The sequence below is a fragment of the Macrotis lagotis genome, chromosome 1 (genome assembly GCF_037893015.1).
Source record: "Macrotis lagotis isolate mMagLag1 chromosome 1, bilby.v1.9.chrom.fasta, whole genome shotgun sequence".
Lineage (NCBI taxonomy): Eukaryota > Metazoa > Chordata > Mammalia > Peramelemorphia > Peramelidae > Macrotis > Macrotis lagotis.
Window position 1 is genome coordinate 915,367,332 of NC_133658.1, and position 17,360 is coordinate 915,384,691.

The following is a 17,360-nucleotide window of genomic DNA, read 5'->3' on the forward strand; positions in this document are numbered from 1 at the left end:
CTATTATAGTTACAATTTCCTACTCCTAGACCAAATTATACATTCCTGGTGTAAATCTAACCTTATCATTGTGTGGTCATTATACATATCCTTAAGATACGTAGTCATATCCTCTTTGCTAAAATTTTACTCAATAATTTGGCAACAATATCTTTTAGAGATAGTGGTCTACAGTTTTTTTTCCTTGCTTTCTCTCTCCCTAGATTAGATATCAAGACCACAATTTTCTCATAGAAAGAGTTTGGTCAGATCGCTTCTTTCTCTATTTTCACATACAGTTTATATTATACTGAAATTAATTATTATTTGATAACATTCACTTATAAATAATCTGGTCCTAGATTTTTTCTTTAGAATTTGTTTTATTTTAATGTTCAGCTGAGAAAAATTATTTTCTATTATGTTAATAACCAATTATTAAATTGAAATTAAGATCTTTCCCTTCATTTCCTCATTCAAGAACTAGCTAGCCCTATAGGAATCAGTCAGTCTCTGAAGGACATTGCTGACAGATGAGATTTCCCAAATCTTCAGGGAACTTGTTCCTTTATCTTGGGCAGGACCCTACCCAACTAGAAGACCTTATTTTTGTTTAGAGATTGCAGAATCTAATCTAGATGAATTACCACCCTAAAGCATTAAACCCATATACTGTCCCCACATTGGAGTTTAGGGTAACCCAGCTTATGAAGGAGAAAACCAAACAGAGTAATCAGGATGAATCCCTTTGTCCAGATTGCTTGAGGAGACTGAATCTCATAATCCAACCACATTCTCAACAGGAAGTGCTCAGTCCACCTCCTCATTTGAAAGTGTTCCTCCTTGGGATGGGAATTCAGGGAAGCCTGGAAGGATTTGCATGAACTGATACTGAGCGAGCTGAGAAGAACCAGAAAAACATTGTACACCCTAACAGCAACATGGGGGTGATGATCAGCCTTGATGGACTTGCTCATCGCTTCAGTGCAACAACCAGGGACAATTTTGGGCTATCTGCAAAGGAGAATACCATCTGCATCCAGAGAAGGAATTATGAACTTTGAACAAAGACAAAAGAATATTACATTCAAATTAGGGGGGAAAAAGTTATGTAATTTTACTATCTCATACTTTATCTTTCTTCCTTGAGGATATGATTTCTCTCTTATCACATTCAACTTAGATCAATGTATAACAAGGAACCAATGTAAAGACTAACAGAATGTCTTCTGGGGGGGTGGGGGTAGGGGCATGGAAGCAAGAATGGGGGGAAAATTGTAAAACTCAAAATAAATAAAATCTTTCAAAAAAAGAAAATGTACCTCCTTATTAATTTTTCATCAATCAAGGTTGATTTTTCACCTGTCAGGGGCACACTTTTCTAATCTGCATTAGATATCTGGTTACCAAGAGAAGCCAATGACCATCGATTTATTGGTTATCAATTAGATTAGTTAAAAATTGATTATAAATCTGAGAAAAACTCTTTTCTCTCAGACTTTTCATTCATTCCATAGCCTTATCTCCTCAAATCAATTCCTCTTTCTTGGTTCTCCTCCTTCCCTCTCCCCTTCTCTCTACTCCATGCTATCTACATTCCGGGAATGAATTCTCCCCGGTGCAATCTCTTGAAAGCTCTCAATTTCTTGAATGGGACCATTAAGGGATCATTTCTTTTTTTTTTTAGGTTTTTTTTTTGAAAGGCAATGAGATTAAGTGGCTTGCCCAAGGCCATACAGCTAGGTAATTATTAAGTGTCTGAGACCAGATTTGAACCCAGGTACTCCTGACTCCAGGGCTGGTGCTCTATCCACTATGCCACCTAGCTGCCCCAAGGGACTATTTCTTATGTGAAGCCTTCTCTGCAAACTTCCAGAGAAGAGTGGTATCTCCCCATAAATCTTTTTCTACCTCTTTCTTTTCCCTCATTCCACCATTCCACCTCAAGACAAAATTGTTTCTGTTGTTTCTCTTACTATACCAGTGACAAAGTCTAAGATATAATAAGACCTTGTTGATTATTTCATATTTCCAACCTCTCTGAACAAACAAGTGAGTTAGGCATTGCATATATTATCATATTATAGATGAAGAAACAAAAGCTCAGAGAAACCATGTGAATGACCCCTGGTCACATATCCATTACCTGAGCCAGAGTCAGGACTCAAACTTAAGGGTCTTGATCCTACCAATGCTAAGCTTCAGTAAATAAGAAAGCTGAAGAATGAGTGCCAAATCAACTTTTTTATTGTGTCTGGGAAAAGGTGAATAAAATGTGGGTAAGTTGCATGAAGCATGAGAATACAAAGCAAAATGTTGGGGTCCTCTGAGAAGGTGAATGACTGCCTCTCCCAAAAGGGAACAAGTGACAATTGCTTCCTAAGAGGTTGCCTTTGACAGTTCCGAGATCTTTGCCAAGATACGATCCTTGTTTTCTCTGACATTTAACTTTGAGTCCTCCAGGAGTTGAATAACCTCATCATCAGAATAGTCTCTGAAGCGGAATGTCTCATATGTCTGCCATTTCTTCTCAATGACCTCTAAAACAAAGAGAGACAGAGATACCATGATGTTACCAAGGAGTTCTTCCTGGCCTGTTCATTCATTAGGAGAGTGTCAGTTCTGAAGTCTTGTCATCAAAGCAACTATAGGAACAGGAGGCCACAGAATCTCAGAGCAGCAAAGGATACGAGGGATTCTCCTTTCACAGACTAGTGCAGAATTCATCTCCAATTGTCCAGATCTATATATCTTGCTACTGCATCCAGATAACTCCAAAGGAGAGAATGACTTTGCTCAATCCTGCCTCACTTAAATCCAATTCACTTGCAAATCAAAACATCTCCTTCCTGATGCCATGATCTTCTTCGAGAATAAAGGACAAACTGGGGCGGCTAGGTGGCACAGTGGATGGAGCACCGGTCCTGGAGTCAGGAGGACCTGAGTTCAAATCTGACTTCAAACACTTAATAATTACCTGGCTGTGAGGCCTTGGGTAAGCCACTTAACCCAACTGCCTTGCACAATTTTTTTTAAAAATTATTATTAATAATAATAATAATAATAAAAGGACAAACCACAGCAGAAACCTGCCATTCTTAACAATTGATCACACAACCTCAAATCAAAGGTTTCCAGTAACAATAGAAAAAGAATACCTTAATAATGCCTCCTTGACATACTTGATGACAGTGATGATGCCTCCCAAAATCTTCTGATTTACAGACACTTAATTCCTTCAACCATCCTTCATACAACCTAGTCTCCATGTACCTCCCCATTCTGGGCACCTTTGGACATGGAACTAGGTATATCTTAGAAACCTTTATAGTTTTTCCAGGGCTTTATCTCTCACCTCTCTTTATTGTTTAGCTCTTTCCAAAGTTACTAATAATCTCTTAATTGTATAATCTAATGCTCTTTTCTTAGGTATAGCCCTTCTTGATCTCTCTGTAATTTTTGTAGATCAGTCTTCTCCATGATGATGATTATAATGATGATGATGATGATGATGATGATGATTGTGATACTACTCTTTCCTAGTTCTCTTCCTATTGATCTGACTACTCCTTCTCAGTATCCTTTGCTGAATTCTTCTGTTTTGAGCTCCCTTATTTACTCATTCTAGTATTTTACTTGGTGATTTGCCATGGATTTAACTGTCATACTGATGATTCTCAAACCTATTTATTCAGCCCCAACCTCTCTCCTGATCTCTGGTCTTCCATCTCCAACTACCTGTAGACATCTCTAACTCAACATTTCCAAAACTGAACTTATCCCTTCCCCCAAACTCTTGCTTCTTCCTAACTTACCAGTCACTGGTCATTGTAACCACCATCTTTGCAATCATCCAAGCTTATAATCTAAGAGTCATCCTTGATTCTTCACTCTCTTACCCTCTAGATCCAATCAGCAGTCAAAGTTTATCAACTCCCCCTATATAGCATCTCTCAAATATGCCTCTCTAATGAAAACCAGCATCACATCACACTAGGATGACTGCAATAACCCTCTGGGTACTATACCTGTTTCAAGTCCTTCCGCATTTTAATGAACCCTCCATTCAGCCACCAAACTGTGTTTTTATGCTAAAACAAAGCTCTGACCCTCTCACTCCATTCACCCTATTCAATAAACTCCAGTGGCTCTCTAGCACCACTACATCAAACATAAAATTTTGTAACTGGCATTCAAAGCCTTTCATTTTCTCTCCCTCCCCCTATTCCAGTCTCCCTTCTCTCTCTCTCTCTCTCTCTCTCTCTCTCTCTCTCTCTCTCTCTCTCTCTCTCTCTCACACACACACACACACACACACACACACACACACACACACACACATATTTTTCATCCAGTGACACTGGCCTCTTTCCTAACTTCTATGCACTTTCATTGGTTCCAAATCCCATTCCTGAAATGCTCCTCATCTCTGCCTACTGGCTTTCTTCAAATTCCCATTTTTAAGCTTTCCAATAAACTGTTCCCAATTCCCAATTTCCCAAAACTAATGTCTTCCCTTTATCCATTCTCTCCCATTTATCTTCCCTAAGTCTTTCTCACACATGATCATTTGCATGTTGTCTCCCCCCACTAGACCATGAGCTCCTTGAAAGGAGGAACAGTCTTTTGTCTTTCTTTGGATCCCAAGTATCTGGCAAATAATAGACACTTAATAATGGTTTGTTAACTTACAAAAAAATGTCATAGTGAATAGAGTGTGATACCTAAACTCAGGGAGACTTGAGTTCAAACCTGCCTCAGATATTTACTAGCTAGGTTGTCCTAGGCAAGTTATTTGGCTTCCATGTGCCTCAGTTTCCTTATCTGTAAAATTGAGATAATAAGAGCTCTATTTCACAGGGTTGTTTAAAAGCCTGAATGAGATAAGTTATAGGAAGTATTTTGCCAACTTTAAAGCACCACATAAATGCTAGTCATTGTTCCATCAGAGAGTGTGTCTATAAGCCTGAGTCAGTCTCCTATTGACTGAGTCCATGGAACAGCACCTGAAAGTCAAAAGATGGTGCCTCTGACATGAGAGCAGTGGGAAGACTTCCAATAATTCTCCCCTTAATACCAGAGGTATTGGTTCCCTGATGTGAATTTGGAGAAGGTTATGGGAATCACCCTATTCATTTGGGGCAATTTAAAATCTTGTCAGAATTCTAATTCAAAATTGTTCAATTTGTACAATCAGTAGTGGAAAAGGGTGATGGATTCAGTCTCATAAGACCTGGCTTCTGACCCTGCCTTTGCTACTCAAAATCTGTTTGTCCTTAGGCAAGTCACTTAAAAGCTGAGGGTCTCAGTTTCCTCATTGTAAGATGAGAGCTATATTGCTTCTGTGGTCCCTCTCAAATTCCAAATCTTTGAACAATGAAAAATAGGAAGCTTATAAGCTTGAAATTTTGCTATTATACATCTGTCCCATTGATGTTTTGTTTAGTGCAGGGCAAGTCTGTAGTATAGCAATTTGGAGAGAGAAAGGGATTGGACTGAGCAGTTATTGAAAGAAGAAGAACCAAAACTTTTGGAGAGACTTAGCAAGTTTCCTTAACATAGAGGGGAGACATTCCACAGATTGTAACCTCCTATGTTAATACTAGAAAGTCAAGGGATATTTGCTAATCTTGCTATGAGTTACCAATTTGGGAATATTTACAAGAGAACAGCCCATTAGAACTGTAGATATTCTGATCTTTAGTTGGTGACACTGTTGGACACTGGACTAGGCTCCTAAGATATATCATGTTCATTAAATTAGAAAATAGAACTGATGTTCTCAGTTATTTCTGACAAATACACAAGCCACCAAGTGAGGGGAGCTCTTTTTTACAAGCTGCTGCTGAAGGTCCTGAGGGGCAAGTCAGAAAATTAGAAACAACCTGCAGGGCTGAATGGAATCCATGGGCAAGCTTGAGAAATCCATGTAAAGAAGGTTGTGACAAGACCTTCCTGCCTTCGTTCCCATTTTCTTCCCTCCCCTGAAATGAGCAAACCCCCCATCTAATTGACCACAAGCCTCACTGTTGTACCCACTTAATAAAGGTAAGCTGACTTGATTCAACATCTATCCCTTGGTTAATGTGAACTTAGAGCCCCACCTCCACCAACCCATTGCCTGGTACCTCAATCGCAGTGTAGCCCAAAATCCATACCTGCGCTGCCACAATTCACTCTATTGAAAAGTGGAAAATGCATGACCACAGGTCCCTTCTCTCCTTCAAAGACGTAACAATCCCAGGGAGCATCAGCATCTTGTTTGAGCCTATCCTTATCCACTGGAGGGAAGGGGATATTGCAGCTTTTGCAGTACTTTTCTGTCTCCGTGATGGTCTGAGGATAAGGGACATAGACCAATTCTGGTTACTACTTGAGGGCTCCAGAACCTGAATGGTCTCTGCAGACTTTCAAGCCTCCTCCTACAATTACATTTTCTAGAGAGGGAACATGAAGCTAGAGAAAGAAAAGGACTTGGCCTTCAGATCACATCATGGGTTGAGGATTAGGACTCAGGTCTCCTAACCCAAGCAAGAGTTCATTCTTGCTTGATTAGTCCTGACCAGGGTCTTTGGGAGGAGAAGATGTTCTTCCCATTACCATAAATGGATCCTCACTGAAGTCAAAAGAGAGGATGATGTCAGAGTTCCGCACTGGGGGCAAGACCAGGGGATAGGCAGAGTTGATAGCCAAGCCAGCATCCATCAAATGTAGATTTTTAACATGTGTGAGATGTTTGGCCTCAATGTCTCCTAGAAGGGGAGACAGAAGAAGATCAGAAACTCAGTCACAAAATCCCAGAATCCTAGAATTGGAGCTGGCCCAATTCATTCCTCATTCAAGATCACATGATCTATTGCCTAGAAAGCAATAGAACCTCAGAGAAGTGTCTACTGCTTCTTATGGCTAGCCTTGGTCTCAACCCACCATCAACCAGAGATACATTCTCTTCCTTTCACTAATAAATCATTCTATAGAATCTCTTTCAAAATCTCTGTCACACTTCTCACTACTGCTTCCATTCTCTACTTTTTATAACTTCTCTTCTGGTCCCCCATGTTAAAAGGGCTCCAAGGATGAACTTCAGTAAGGTGAGAAAAGAGGAGGATGGGTAAAAAAAAAGACACTGTATTCAAATACTTAAAGGGTAGATAGGGGAAAGAATGACTGGATCGTTTTACCTGTTCCTAGCAGAACTAGAAGTAATAGGGAGGGGAAAACATTAAAGGCAGCAAATTTTCACCAGACATGAGAGGAAACTTCCTAATATGTTACTCCATCACTTGACTGTAGGCATTTTTCTTGTTTGTCCACCTTGCCTGGAACAGTCTTCCTCCTTATTTCCCTCCTGGCTTCCTTCTTGATTTCCTTTAAGTCTCAGTTAAAGTCTCACCTTCAGAAAGAAACCTTTCCTGGTCCCCCTTAGTATGAATGACTTTTTTCCCCTTGGTTTCTCCAAGTTATCCATCTCTAACTTGTTTGTACTTAATTATTTACATGCTGTCTTCAACACTGGATTGCAATGACTGGGTTAGTTTTTTGCTTTGTTTTGTTTGTTTTTTAACTTTTTGCCAGTATCTCCAGTATTTAGCACAGTGCCTGATATGTAGCAGATGCTTAAGGAATACATATTGATGTGACACAGCATAACAAAGATCATTGGCCCAACATAGAATGGGCCATTATTGGAATGGTATCCCCATCACTGAAGGTCTTTTCAATTAGAAAGGGGAAAGTCACCTACCAGAGATGGTGTACAACTGTCCAAATCTAGATTGGATAAGGGTGACCACTCCAGCCCTCTTATATTCAAATATTATGATCCAAAAAAGCCCTTACCATACTTATACATAAAGTTCTTCATTGTTCCCCATGTCCATGTTAAGAGACACTGGTTAGTTTTCCACAAAAATTTTAGGTAAGATGAGACACGGCCTAGAAGAAAAGAAATTAGAAGGAGAATCAAAGCTGTCTATAAAGGAAGTCCACCATTGGGAAAAGCAAGAACCAAAAAAACAGGTAAATTCTATAGAGAAAGCAGAGCCATAAGATCTGACTTTGAAATCTGGCTCTGATGCTTACTAGCTATGTGATCTTATTCAAGCTATTTATACTCTTTGGACCTCAGTTTCCCACTCCATAAAATAAGGGAGTTAGACTAGATCAATTCTAAGATCCTTCAAGGCTCTAAATACTCTGATCCTGGGATATTTAAGTGTAAGAATTGAATCTTGGGCCAACCCTTGCCTCTCTGAGGCTCAGTTTCACCACCATGAAGAAAATTGGTTTTGAAAAGGCATTCACAGGTGGTCCTTGAACTGTGACACTGTCTAAAATTTTAGGCGAGTTCATCCCACTCCCCACTGTGCTGACCTGCCTTAAGGGAACACATAGACCATCTAACATTGAAAAGAGAACAGGTATTCCCAAGACCACCCTACCAGGTGGTACCACTGCAGCTGCAGGGAAAATTTCGTATTTCACTCACTCTTTTCCACCAAATCCTTAATCCAGGTCTTTAACAGTAAGACTTGAAAGAGCTGATTTTGTTCATCTTTATTGGTCTTGCTCAATTGTTCAATTATCTCAGCAACAAATGCTGCAGCCTCAACAAAATTTTCATCCCCTGTAAACAGAAAGAGGGTGCAGCAGTCTTGACCCACTCTGAGGGCTGCATATATGCTGAATGAGTGGCTCTGTATCTTAGCCCTTTGAAGCCCATGACTTCAGTTAGTCTAGAACAATGCTGGACAAGAAGTGTGGAAAGCAATGAATACATCCTTCCTACCCCCATGTTCTTTTCATCCTCTCACCCCTTACCATAACTCATCGGTCTAAGGCTAGGCATTGCTACAGAATATTACACTGGGATGCAGTCAGAACTGAGTTTTCTATTTCAGCCAAGGGCCAAATCTCTTCCCTTAAATTGGGGGGCCCTCTGAAGTACATTGTCAGGTCAGGACTGCCTCAGTGATGCAGATATTCCTCTTTCCTCATACTAAGGGATACTCCAAAGAAAGGATTATGACTAAACCTCACACAAGAGTCTCTCTTAGAAATGAAAATTATCTTCTCTTTTAAATTAGGAGATGCCCATCTTGTTCATCAGATCAAGGACTTCCTGGGGATAAGTAAAGGCTATTACTGATAAACACTTCTGGATTAAGCCTTCATTGTGAAAAAGCAAGCTTAGATTTGAAGTCAGAAGACTTTTGTTCATCTTCCAATTCTGCCCCTAACCCCTTTTGGATCTAAAACAAAACTCTCATGTGCCTTTCTGCAAAAGGGTCATTCTAAATATGACATCCTATAAAAGCCTGCTCAAGGGAGGGCTCTCTCAGGAGTACTGAAACAATGCCACTACCCCTTCCTACCGGACATTGTAAACTGTAGACTTTCCAAGTGAGGAAGACAGTCTCCATCTGTTAGGAAGGTGATGATCAAGTTGAACAGCTCTTCTATGATGTCTTTCAAAGTAACTCCTGCTAAGAAAAGTCACAAGGTAATGATATCCCTTCTTTTCTCTTCGGGTAGAAGGCCCTGGAATAGGAGAAATGTATCTGTTCACAGACAGATGCCTACTGGTCCAATACTGAGGCCTGAGAGGACTCAATAATTCTTGCCCTTAAACTGTCCTGAAAAGCAATACCAACACCAAGATTCTTAGAGAGATCTTCTTCGGTCACCTCATTTGATCATCTTAGGAGAAAATTCCTCTTTAGAATCATCTTAATTCTCTTCTTTCTGGATATCAGATTTAGGAGAAAGAGCATCTTGAACTGAATTTGAATCCTAGTTCTACTATTTCCTACTTATCAAATTATTAGTCAAGTCAATTTCCTCTCTGACCGTCTTTAGTTTCCTTATTTCCAAAATGGCAGTGATGTTTGCACGTTCTTTTGGGGCAAAAGATTTGTGGATCTTAAAGCATTATGAATAAAGGAGTGATCATTATTGCTTATTACTTCATTTAAATCATGAAGATGACAGTGAAATGCTGTATGTCACATCCCAATTCTCTCTCATTTCCTCAAAGAGTAAGGAAATACATCAAATAGAAGGATTTGAGATCAACCATTCAAGCAAGATTATTAATACCCTACTGTGTGGGGTTTATAAACTGGGTTTATAAATATAAAGAATAAGGTAATCCTTACAGTCATGGAGCTTTCGTTTCACTGGAAAAGACTACCAGTCTATCTGTACAAATGTGAAGAATAACTATTGAGATAAGAGCTAAACTTGTAGTTTTGTTGACATCTCAAGAAAGGAAAACTCCCTCTCTATCAATGTAGGTTGTCACTTTCCCAGCAATTAAAGTCCTAGAGAGGTGGCTAGAATACCATGCCTTGGATCACAGTCAATATATTTTTCAGATAGTGCAGATGCAAGTCAAGGGAGTTGGCCTTCTAAATAAAGTAATTTTTGTCTATGTATCGAGGACAACTGACTTGGCTGTCCTAAAACCATTTCATAAATTGATGTGTTGAATCTCAAAGGGATGAAATGAGGAACCTAGTTAAGAAGTATGGCTCCCACTAACCACAAGGTGTCATGCTATCCAGCTTGAATCATGAACCATTGAATCCTGTCTACACAATCTAGCTCATAAAAATTTCAGCCAAGATAGGCACCTCCACAACAGAGTCACTATGAGTCTGGAAACAATTGTACGATTCATATATTCTAATGAATCTCTAACTCTCCAATAAGATGGTACCCCAATAGCCACCAAGTTCAGTGCTTTCATGGGAACCACTCTAAGTGTTGTGTGAGTGAAATGTTTCCCCTTTTTTATATAATATTTTATATAATCTTTTTAATTGCTAAAAGAAACAGAAAAAAATATCCAAGTGAAAGATAACGGATAAAATGAACTTGAAAATAAACTCAACCATCAAAGAAAAATGCTTTAGATGTCTATGAACTTGAAAGAAAACTCCCTCCACATAAATTTATCAACAGGATCTAATGGAATATAGATCAGTTGAGGTAGGGAAGACTGCAGGGCATTATGGTTTATTCATTCATTTGTATATTATTATATAAAGAATTTGAAGATTTAAATAGACATTATCAATCAAATGCCTATTTAGAATGCATGGAATAATTATATAATATCCATTAGGATCATTCTTGTCAAAAAAGTAAAATGTTTTAGTTTCACATCATAAAACAGAAATATATCCTTGTTTATGAAGAGAGAGGTCCTAATTTGAAGCATTATAAATTAGATAGAGAAAACCAGAAGATATGGAAAATAGGATGAGAAATTAAGCACAGGAGTCAGAGAAGGCATAAAGAGAAAAATATAGAAGGTGTTAGGGATTGATCAAGGTTTTGCAGCTGACGTCAGTAGTTGTTTGGCTGGAGAAGAGTTCTGCAGGTTCTTGAAGGTGGTTGGAAAACAACAGAATCTTCTTTCTTTCTATGGACAAGCTGTTTGGTTCATTGTCACCCAGTGCCACTTGCTAGATAGGAAACCTTTCAGGGTGCCTGGATTGCCCTTGACTGGCCTTTGTAGCTTGAGAATGGAGAACGTCTTATAGTCCTTATTAGTTTGGCTGATTTCAGATTTCATGGAACTGCTTTTCACCAAAAAAGCATATTATATTGAAGAGCCTAACATCTTATCAATGCATTGCCATTGGCAGCTATGTGTTAAAAGAATTTGACATTGCTTCAACAGCCCAAGGACAGTAAAGTGTCTTTGCTCAATAGGGGAGCAACTAGCTGACAAATGGTTTTGCCCACCAAGTGATCCATGCTACAAATGAAAGAGATCAAAAATTCTAAAATCTATTCCAGAGTCATTTGTTGCCCCCAGCCCATAGATTTCTGTATTTGTTTGACTTACTGCTTGACTTCAGTAAATATGTGTCCACTCCACTTTCCCTTCTCTACCCCCCACCTTGGGGACACTGTGCCTTACTGGGAGTGTTGCCCCGGCCTATGGATAGACCATAACCTTTCCATTATTCCTGTGTTTGGCTACTACTAAGGAAATGTTATGGTTACTTTTGCCTTATTATTTAGGAAATACTTCATGAAAAAGTGAAAAAAATGGCCCTTTTTTCTCCCCATAAAGTTAGAGGAGTTGATTGGATTTCCCTAAAATCATTTTACAAGCTGACCTGCTAAACCTCAAAGGGATAAAACAATGAGCCTAATTAGGGAGCCAGGCTCCCACTGAGAACAAGGGCCGGACTGTGAGATATAAATCAAGAACTGATTCTACATCACATAATCCAGGCTCATGAAAATTGTAAGTAAGATGCCTATATTTATATTATCATAATTACCCAATATGACCTTTTAAAAACTGATTCTTGGGACAGCTAAATAACACAGTAGATAGAGGACTGACCCTGGAGTCAAGAGGACATGAATTCAAATTTGACTTCAATACTTAACTCCAGTTGCCTCAATTATATGATTCCCAGGGTCAAGTCCATTCCCAAGGTATCAGAGGTTTCAAGTTCAGTTACTTACCATCAGGTTCAGTAATGAGGAAGGATGCCTGGGTTCTTGAATGATGGGTAAGTTTCTTAAAGAAATCTACAAGGAAAATGGAAATTCTTTCACTAAGGGTTAAGAGAAATGTCCATCCTGGCCCCAAATCCCACTTATTCCCCCACCCTCCTCTGAAGTCTGGTGAAAATTTGTTTCTCACACCTACCCATGATTCCTTGGAGCATAGCATCTTTGTCAGCCAGAACACTGCTACATAATGCTGAAGAGAAAAAGAAGAGTAGGAGAATATCATAGAAAGGAAATCAAGGCTGGGTTCTTATTTGGCACATTGAATCCCTAAGTACCAAAAGAGCACTGCTCTGTCCATTTGTCCTGCCTCTGGACAGAGGCATTCAGATTAGTAGAGGCATTCAGATTAGTAGAAAGTAGAGACACCCAAATACCCAATAAGGACATGTAAGTAAAGAATATTTCACACCTGGGTATGATTTACATTTACATTTGATTACATTACAAATTATTCCATTTTCCATGTAATTTCAGAAAATTATATGAAGAATTAATAAGGGAGTGATCTCACACAGTTCTTTTTCTTTTTAGATTTTTGAAAGGCAAATGGGGTTAAGTGGCTTGCCCAAGGCCACACAGCTAGTTAATTATTAAAGGTCTGAGGCCGGATTTGAACCCAGGTACTCCTGACTCCAGGGCCGGTGCTTTATCCACTGCACCATCTAGCTGCCCCAATCTCACACAGTTCTGCTGAAGCTTTTCAAGCTACTCCTATTCTCTCCTGGATCAATAAAGTTGAAGGACCCAGGTTTACAATTGGATGCCAAAGGGTGCAAGAGTAACATGTAAAGGAGGGATAACCTCATTGCTCCAAATGAATGATAGATTCAATCCTCACCTCGCAGGTAGGAGAGATCCCTTTCAGGTTCTTGTTGGATGAGTTTCCCTCCCTCAAACTTGCTCCCACAATAAGTGGTAGAGACATAAGTACCAGGTTCCGAGTAGCCGAGTGTTGAGTAGCCAGCCCAATCAGGAGTGAATTCAAACCAGGCATCTGGGAGAGACCATAACCTTTCCATTATTTCTGTGTTTGACTACTACTGAGTAAATGTTGCGATTACTTTTGCCTTATTATTTAGGAAAAACTTCTTGATTAAGAGTCAATGGTAAAAAAAAAAAAAAAAAAAAAAAAAAAGAGTCAATGGTCCTTTTTTTTGCTCTGGTCCCCCATAAGACTAGAGGAATTCATTGGATTTCCCTAAGGTCATTTCACAAACTGACCTGCTAAATCTCAAAGGGATGAAACAATAATCATAGTTAGGGAGCCTGGCTTCCATTGAGAACAAAGTAGGACTATAAGATATAAATCAAGAATTGATTCTACTTCACATAATCCAGCTCATAAAAATTGTAAGCAAGATGAGTATATTTATGTGATCATAATTACCCCCATATGACCTTATAAAAATGGATCCTTAGGACAGCTAGGTGGCAGAGTAGATAAAGGACTGACCCTGAAGTCAAGAGGATATGAGTTCAAATTTGACCTCAGATACTTACTACCTGTTTGACCTTGGGCAAGTCACTAAGGATTTGGTGGGCACGTTTTATTTCAGGGTAGGAATCGCAATAGGAATCATAAGATTCACACAATGATCTGGGGTTTCCATAAGGATAGACTCACATAGTCTGAGGCTTAGTATCCAGCTACATTCACACTAAGACATATTTCCACTATCACCTCAGAGAAATCGATTCACTAGGCAAATCTCTTCCTAGTGGCTCCCTGGTACTAACTAGTTGGACCAAATCAAAGAAGGAGACTGGACTAAACTCAGTGGGAGAAAACCAGATGGGTCAGTGCCCCATTGTTCACTTAATACAGTACTTGGAACACAAATTGTAAACCCAAAAACTCAAGTTTTAAAAGACTGAGGATCTCAGGAGCATGGAGAAGAGGAATGTTTTTGGTAATGGCCTATAACAAGTGTGTGATACTTATATTTCTATGACAGTCAAATTACAGCAGGGTGCTCTCCTTCTAGGAGAGAAGAATAACATGACAGTGAGAGTTAAAAGGAACATCAGTAGCCATCTAATCCAATTCACATTCACCCTGCCCCTAATTGCCTCATACATTTGGCAAGTGATTATCCAGTATCTGCTGGAATAGCTCTAGGAAAAATGAAGAAGCCACCTCAAACATGGGGAGCACCAAGGGAGGCCACCAAGGAAGAGATCACCTCAACAGGGAGGTCACCAAGAAAGGCACCATGACAGGAAGGAGGCAACTCTGCTTTGAAACAATTCAAATGATGGGGGAATTTTCAAGACATCATGGTTTTTTAAATTCCCCCCCCCATTGCCCTCTGACATGAAGTAGAACAAATCCAATCCCTCCTCCAAAGGACAGCTACCCATATATCTGAAGACAACTGTCATGTACCCCCAAATCTTCTTTGTCAGTGTAAATCTTCCCAGTCTTTCAACTAATTCTCATGTCTTGAATTTGAGATCCTTCAGCAACCAGGTTGCCTTCCTCTGGGTACTCTCCATCTTAAATCATGGTATCCAGAACTAACAATGTAGCAATAAGGAGATCAAATTATTCAGAGGAAATTAAGCTATATTTAAAAAAAACTTTTTAAAAGTAGAAGTGGGGCTTCAATGTGAAAATAAAAAGTTTAATAAAACATGAAGAAGCAGAGGGGAAATAAGGAGGAAGGATAAAGGAAGAATGTCACAAAGAGGAGGAAGAAATGTGTGCCTTTGAACATTTGAAACCTAGAAAGCAAAGTTGAGAAGAAGAGGGAGCTAACTCTACATTGATGAGGAAGTTATATATTCTCTATTAAGGTAGAGCCACAGTGACTATTAGGTGAGACCTCGGGAATGATTAGGGGTAAATAAGAAGAGAAGAGAATTAGAGTCATTCAACACCTCCCCATTGAGTTATGGTCAACCATCTATTTGTTGACATCCATCTGAAGCAAAAACAGAAAACCTACCAAGATTTGTCAAAATGGATAAACACCACAAACTTCTCAATATCCAAGCACAAATACTGTTGTTGGATAAAATTGAAAATGGATAGCCAAAGATTACAAAGTCTTGGGGGGGGGGGGAGTTAAAGACTACAAGGGCCCATGGAGTGTTGTTATTTGTTCCCTCCTGTCTCTCAACAAGAGGTGCCAAAATGAAAAACTGATCTGAGAAATGAACAGCAGACAAAGTTGATATCTAAGAATGTAGTTTAGGATTCCCAGACCTCGAATATTTAATATGGGAATGACAGTCTACTGGAAGAGGAATAAAACAAAGCTAATGAAATCATGAAAGGGACATGTTTCAGTGTCCTGCCAACATGATCAGAAAGGCTTCCAACAGAAAAGAATGGAGCAGGGGGACCTGGCTCTCTACCTGTCTATACATGGATATGGGTATGTGTATAAACACATTCTCCAAGGTAGATCCCGGAGATAAAAGTTATAATGAAGAATAGCAATTGAGAACCCAGAAGACCAGAGAAGGCAAAAATCCAAGCCAAAAGGTCAGTAAGAACTTATCTTTAGGCATTTACATATAAGTAGATCAGATCAAGCGACTTTGCCAAGCCTCATATAGGCATACAAGAAGACAAATTTGAATTCATATGTGTAACTTAGATTTGGCAGAATAAGATCACTGACTGGAATATGATTCTAGAAGGATGTAATGTTTATTTTTTTAAGCAAGATAAATAAAAAGTGGGTGGAACAACATGAAATACTAAGAGCATATGTTCATATAAAGGAATCTAAGAAAATCAGAGGAAGCTAAGCATGACTGAGAATTTGGGTGGAAAAGCAATAGAGAACCAGAAGATATTTTGTCATTGGAGTATAGTGCAGATCACCTGGAGAGAAGGAGAAACTAGATGAGCACCTCAAAAAACAGATCACAAACCTGGTTCTGGCACAGAACTGGGATACTGTGGAGATGGGGGCTTTTAATTATATAGTTAACTCTTGGAGTTTCCTCTCTACCAACAGCAGAGAAGTTCATAACCTCTTGACTCACATTAGTGCTCATTTCTTCCTTCAAAAGACTGAGGAACCAACAAGGGGAAAATCCATGCTATGATTCTCACTAAAATTTCCTAAAGAACAGGCTATTAGCAAATCACCTGACAAAGTTTTGGGGGGAAAACAATGGATATGTATGCCCTAGATAATACTATAATTTGTGAATTCAGCACTATTTATATGGGCCAATTCAAAGGGTAATTTTTGATTCAATATTATCTTCAAAGAAGGTTCCCCCAGGGATCTGCTCTTCTTCCAGTACTGTTTTGACTATTTCTATCAATTTCTTGAATAAAGGCATAGATAATTCATCAAATTTGGAGATAACATAAACCTGGGAGGTACAGGCAGTCAGCACAACAGTCAGGATCCCCAAAACTTTTAACAGGTTACCTACTAAAGTATTGGGCTAAATCTAAAAAGATGAAGTTCAATCGAGATTCTAAGTCCTTTACTTGAGCTCTAAAAGGCAATTTTTCAATTATAAGGAAAGTGGGAAGCATGCTTTGTCAGTGGTTTGTCTAACAAAGATGTGTATTTAGAAGGCAGTAAGCTCAATATGAATTAGTCATAAGATATAGCAGTCCCCAAAACTGATGCTATTTGAGTGACATTGAGGAATAAAGTGATAGTTTCATTGTATTATGCCTCAGTTTATACCTCATCTGAAAGATAGTGTTTAGTTTTGGAATTTTAGTATAGTTTTAAATATAATTTTATGGATATACTATCATAGATAATTTTAATATAGTCACCTTTAAAATATGAGAAGTGAGCTGAATGAAGGAAATCAGAGAAACTAGACCATGTAGATGAAAAGGAGTGTTCCAAGCA

The 17,360-nt window shown here is 39.0% G+C and overlaps 1 protein-coding gene across 8 annotated transcripts in view; it reads right to left on the reverse strand.

The window, feature by feature from the left end:
- Positions 1 to 2,213: 2,213 nt before the first annotated feature.
- The window catches only part of LOC141509851 (cytosolic phospholipase A2 gamma-like), a 29,548-nt gene continuing 14,401 nt past the window's right edge, over positions 2,214 to 17,360 (reverse strand). For 6 of the 8 annotated variants that reach the window (XM_074219688.1, XM_074219690.1, XM_074219686.1 and 3 more), the window contains 9 exons: positions 13,361 to 13,516; positions 12,659 to 12,712; positions 12,472 to 12,537; positions 9,354 to 9,464; positions 8,468 to 8,605; positions 7,819 to 7,914; positions 6,580 to 6,731; positions 6,138 to 6,315; positions 2,214 to 2,519 (listed from right to left, as the gene is read on the reverse strand). In XM_074219688.1, coding sequence (XP_074075789.1) covers positions 2,359 to 2,519; positions 6,138 to 6,315; positions 6,580 to 6,731; positions 7,819 to 7,914; positions 8,468 to 8,605; positions 9,354 to 9,464; positions 12,472 to 12,537; positions 12,659 to 12,712; positions 13,361 to 13,516 — 1,112 coding nt within the window. In that variant the 3' untranslated portion in view covers positions 2,214 to 2,358. The remainder of the gene's footprint in view (positions 2,520 to 6,137; positions 6,316 to 6,579; positions 6,732 to 7,818; positions 7,915 to 8,467; positions 8,606 to 9,353; positions 9,465 to 12,471; positions 12,538 to 12,658; positions 12,713 to 13,360; positions 13,517 to 17,360) is intronic. The other 2 variants (XM_074219691.1, XM_074219689.1) reach the window with 2 other exon arrangements.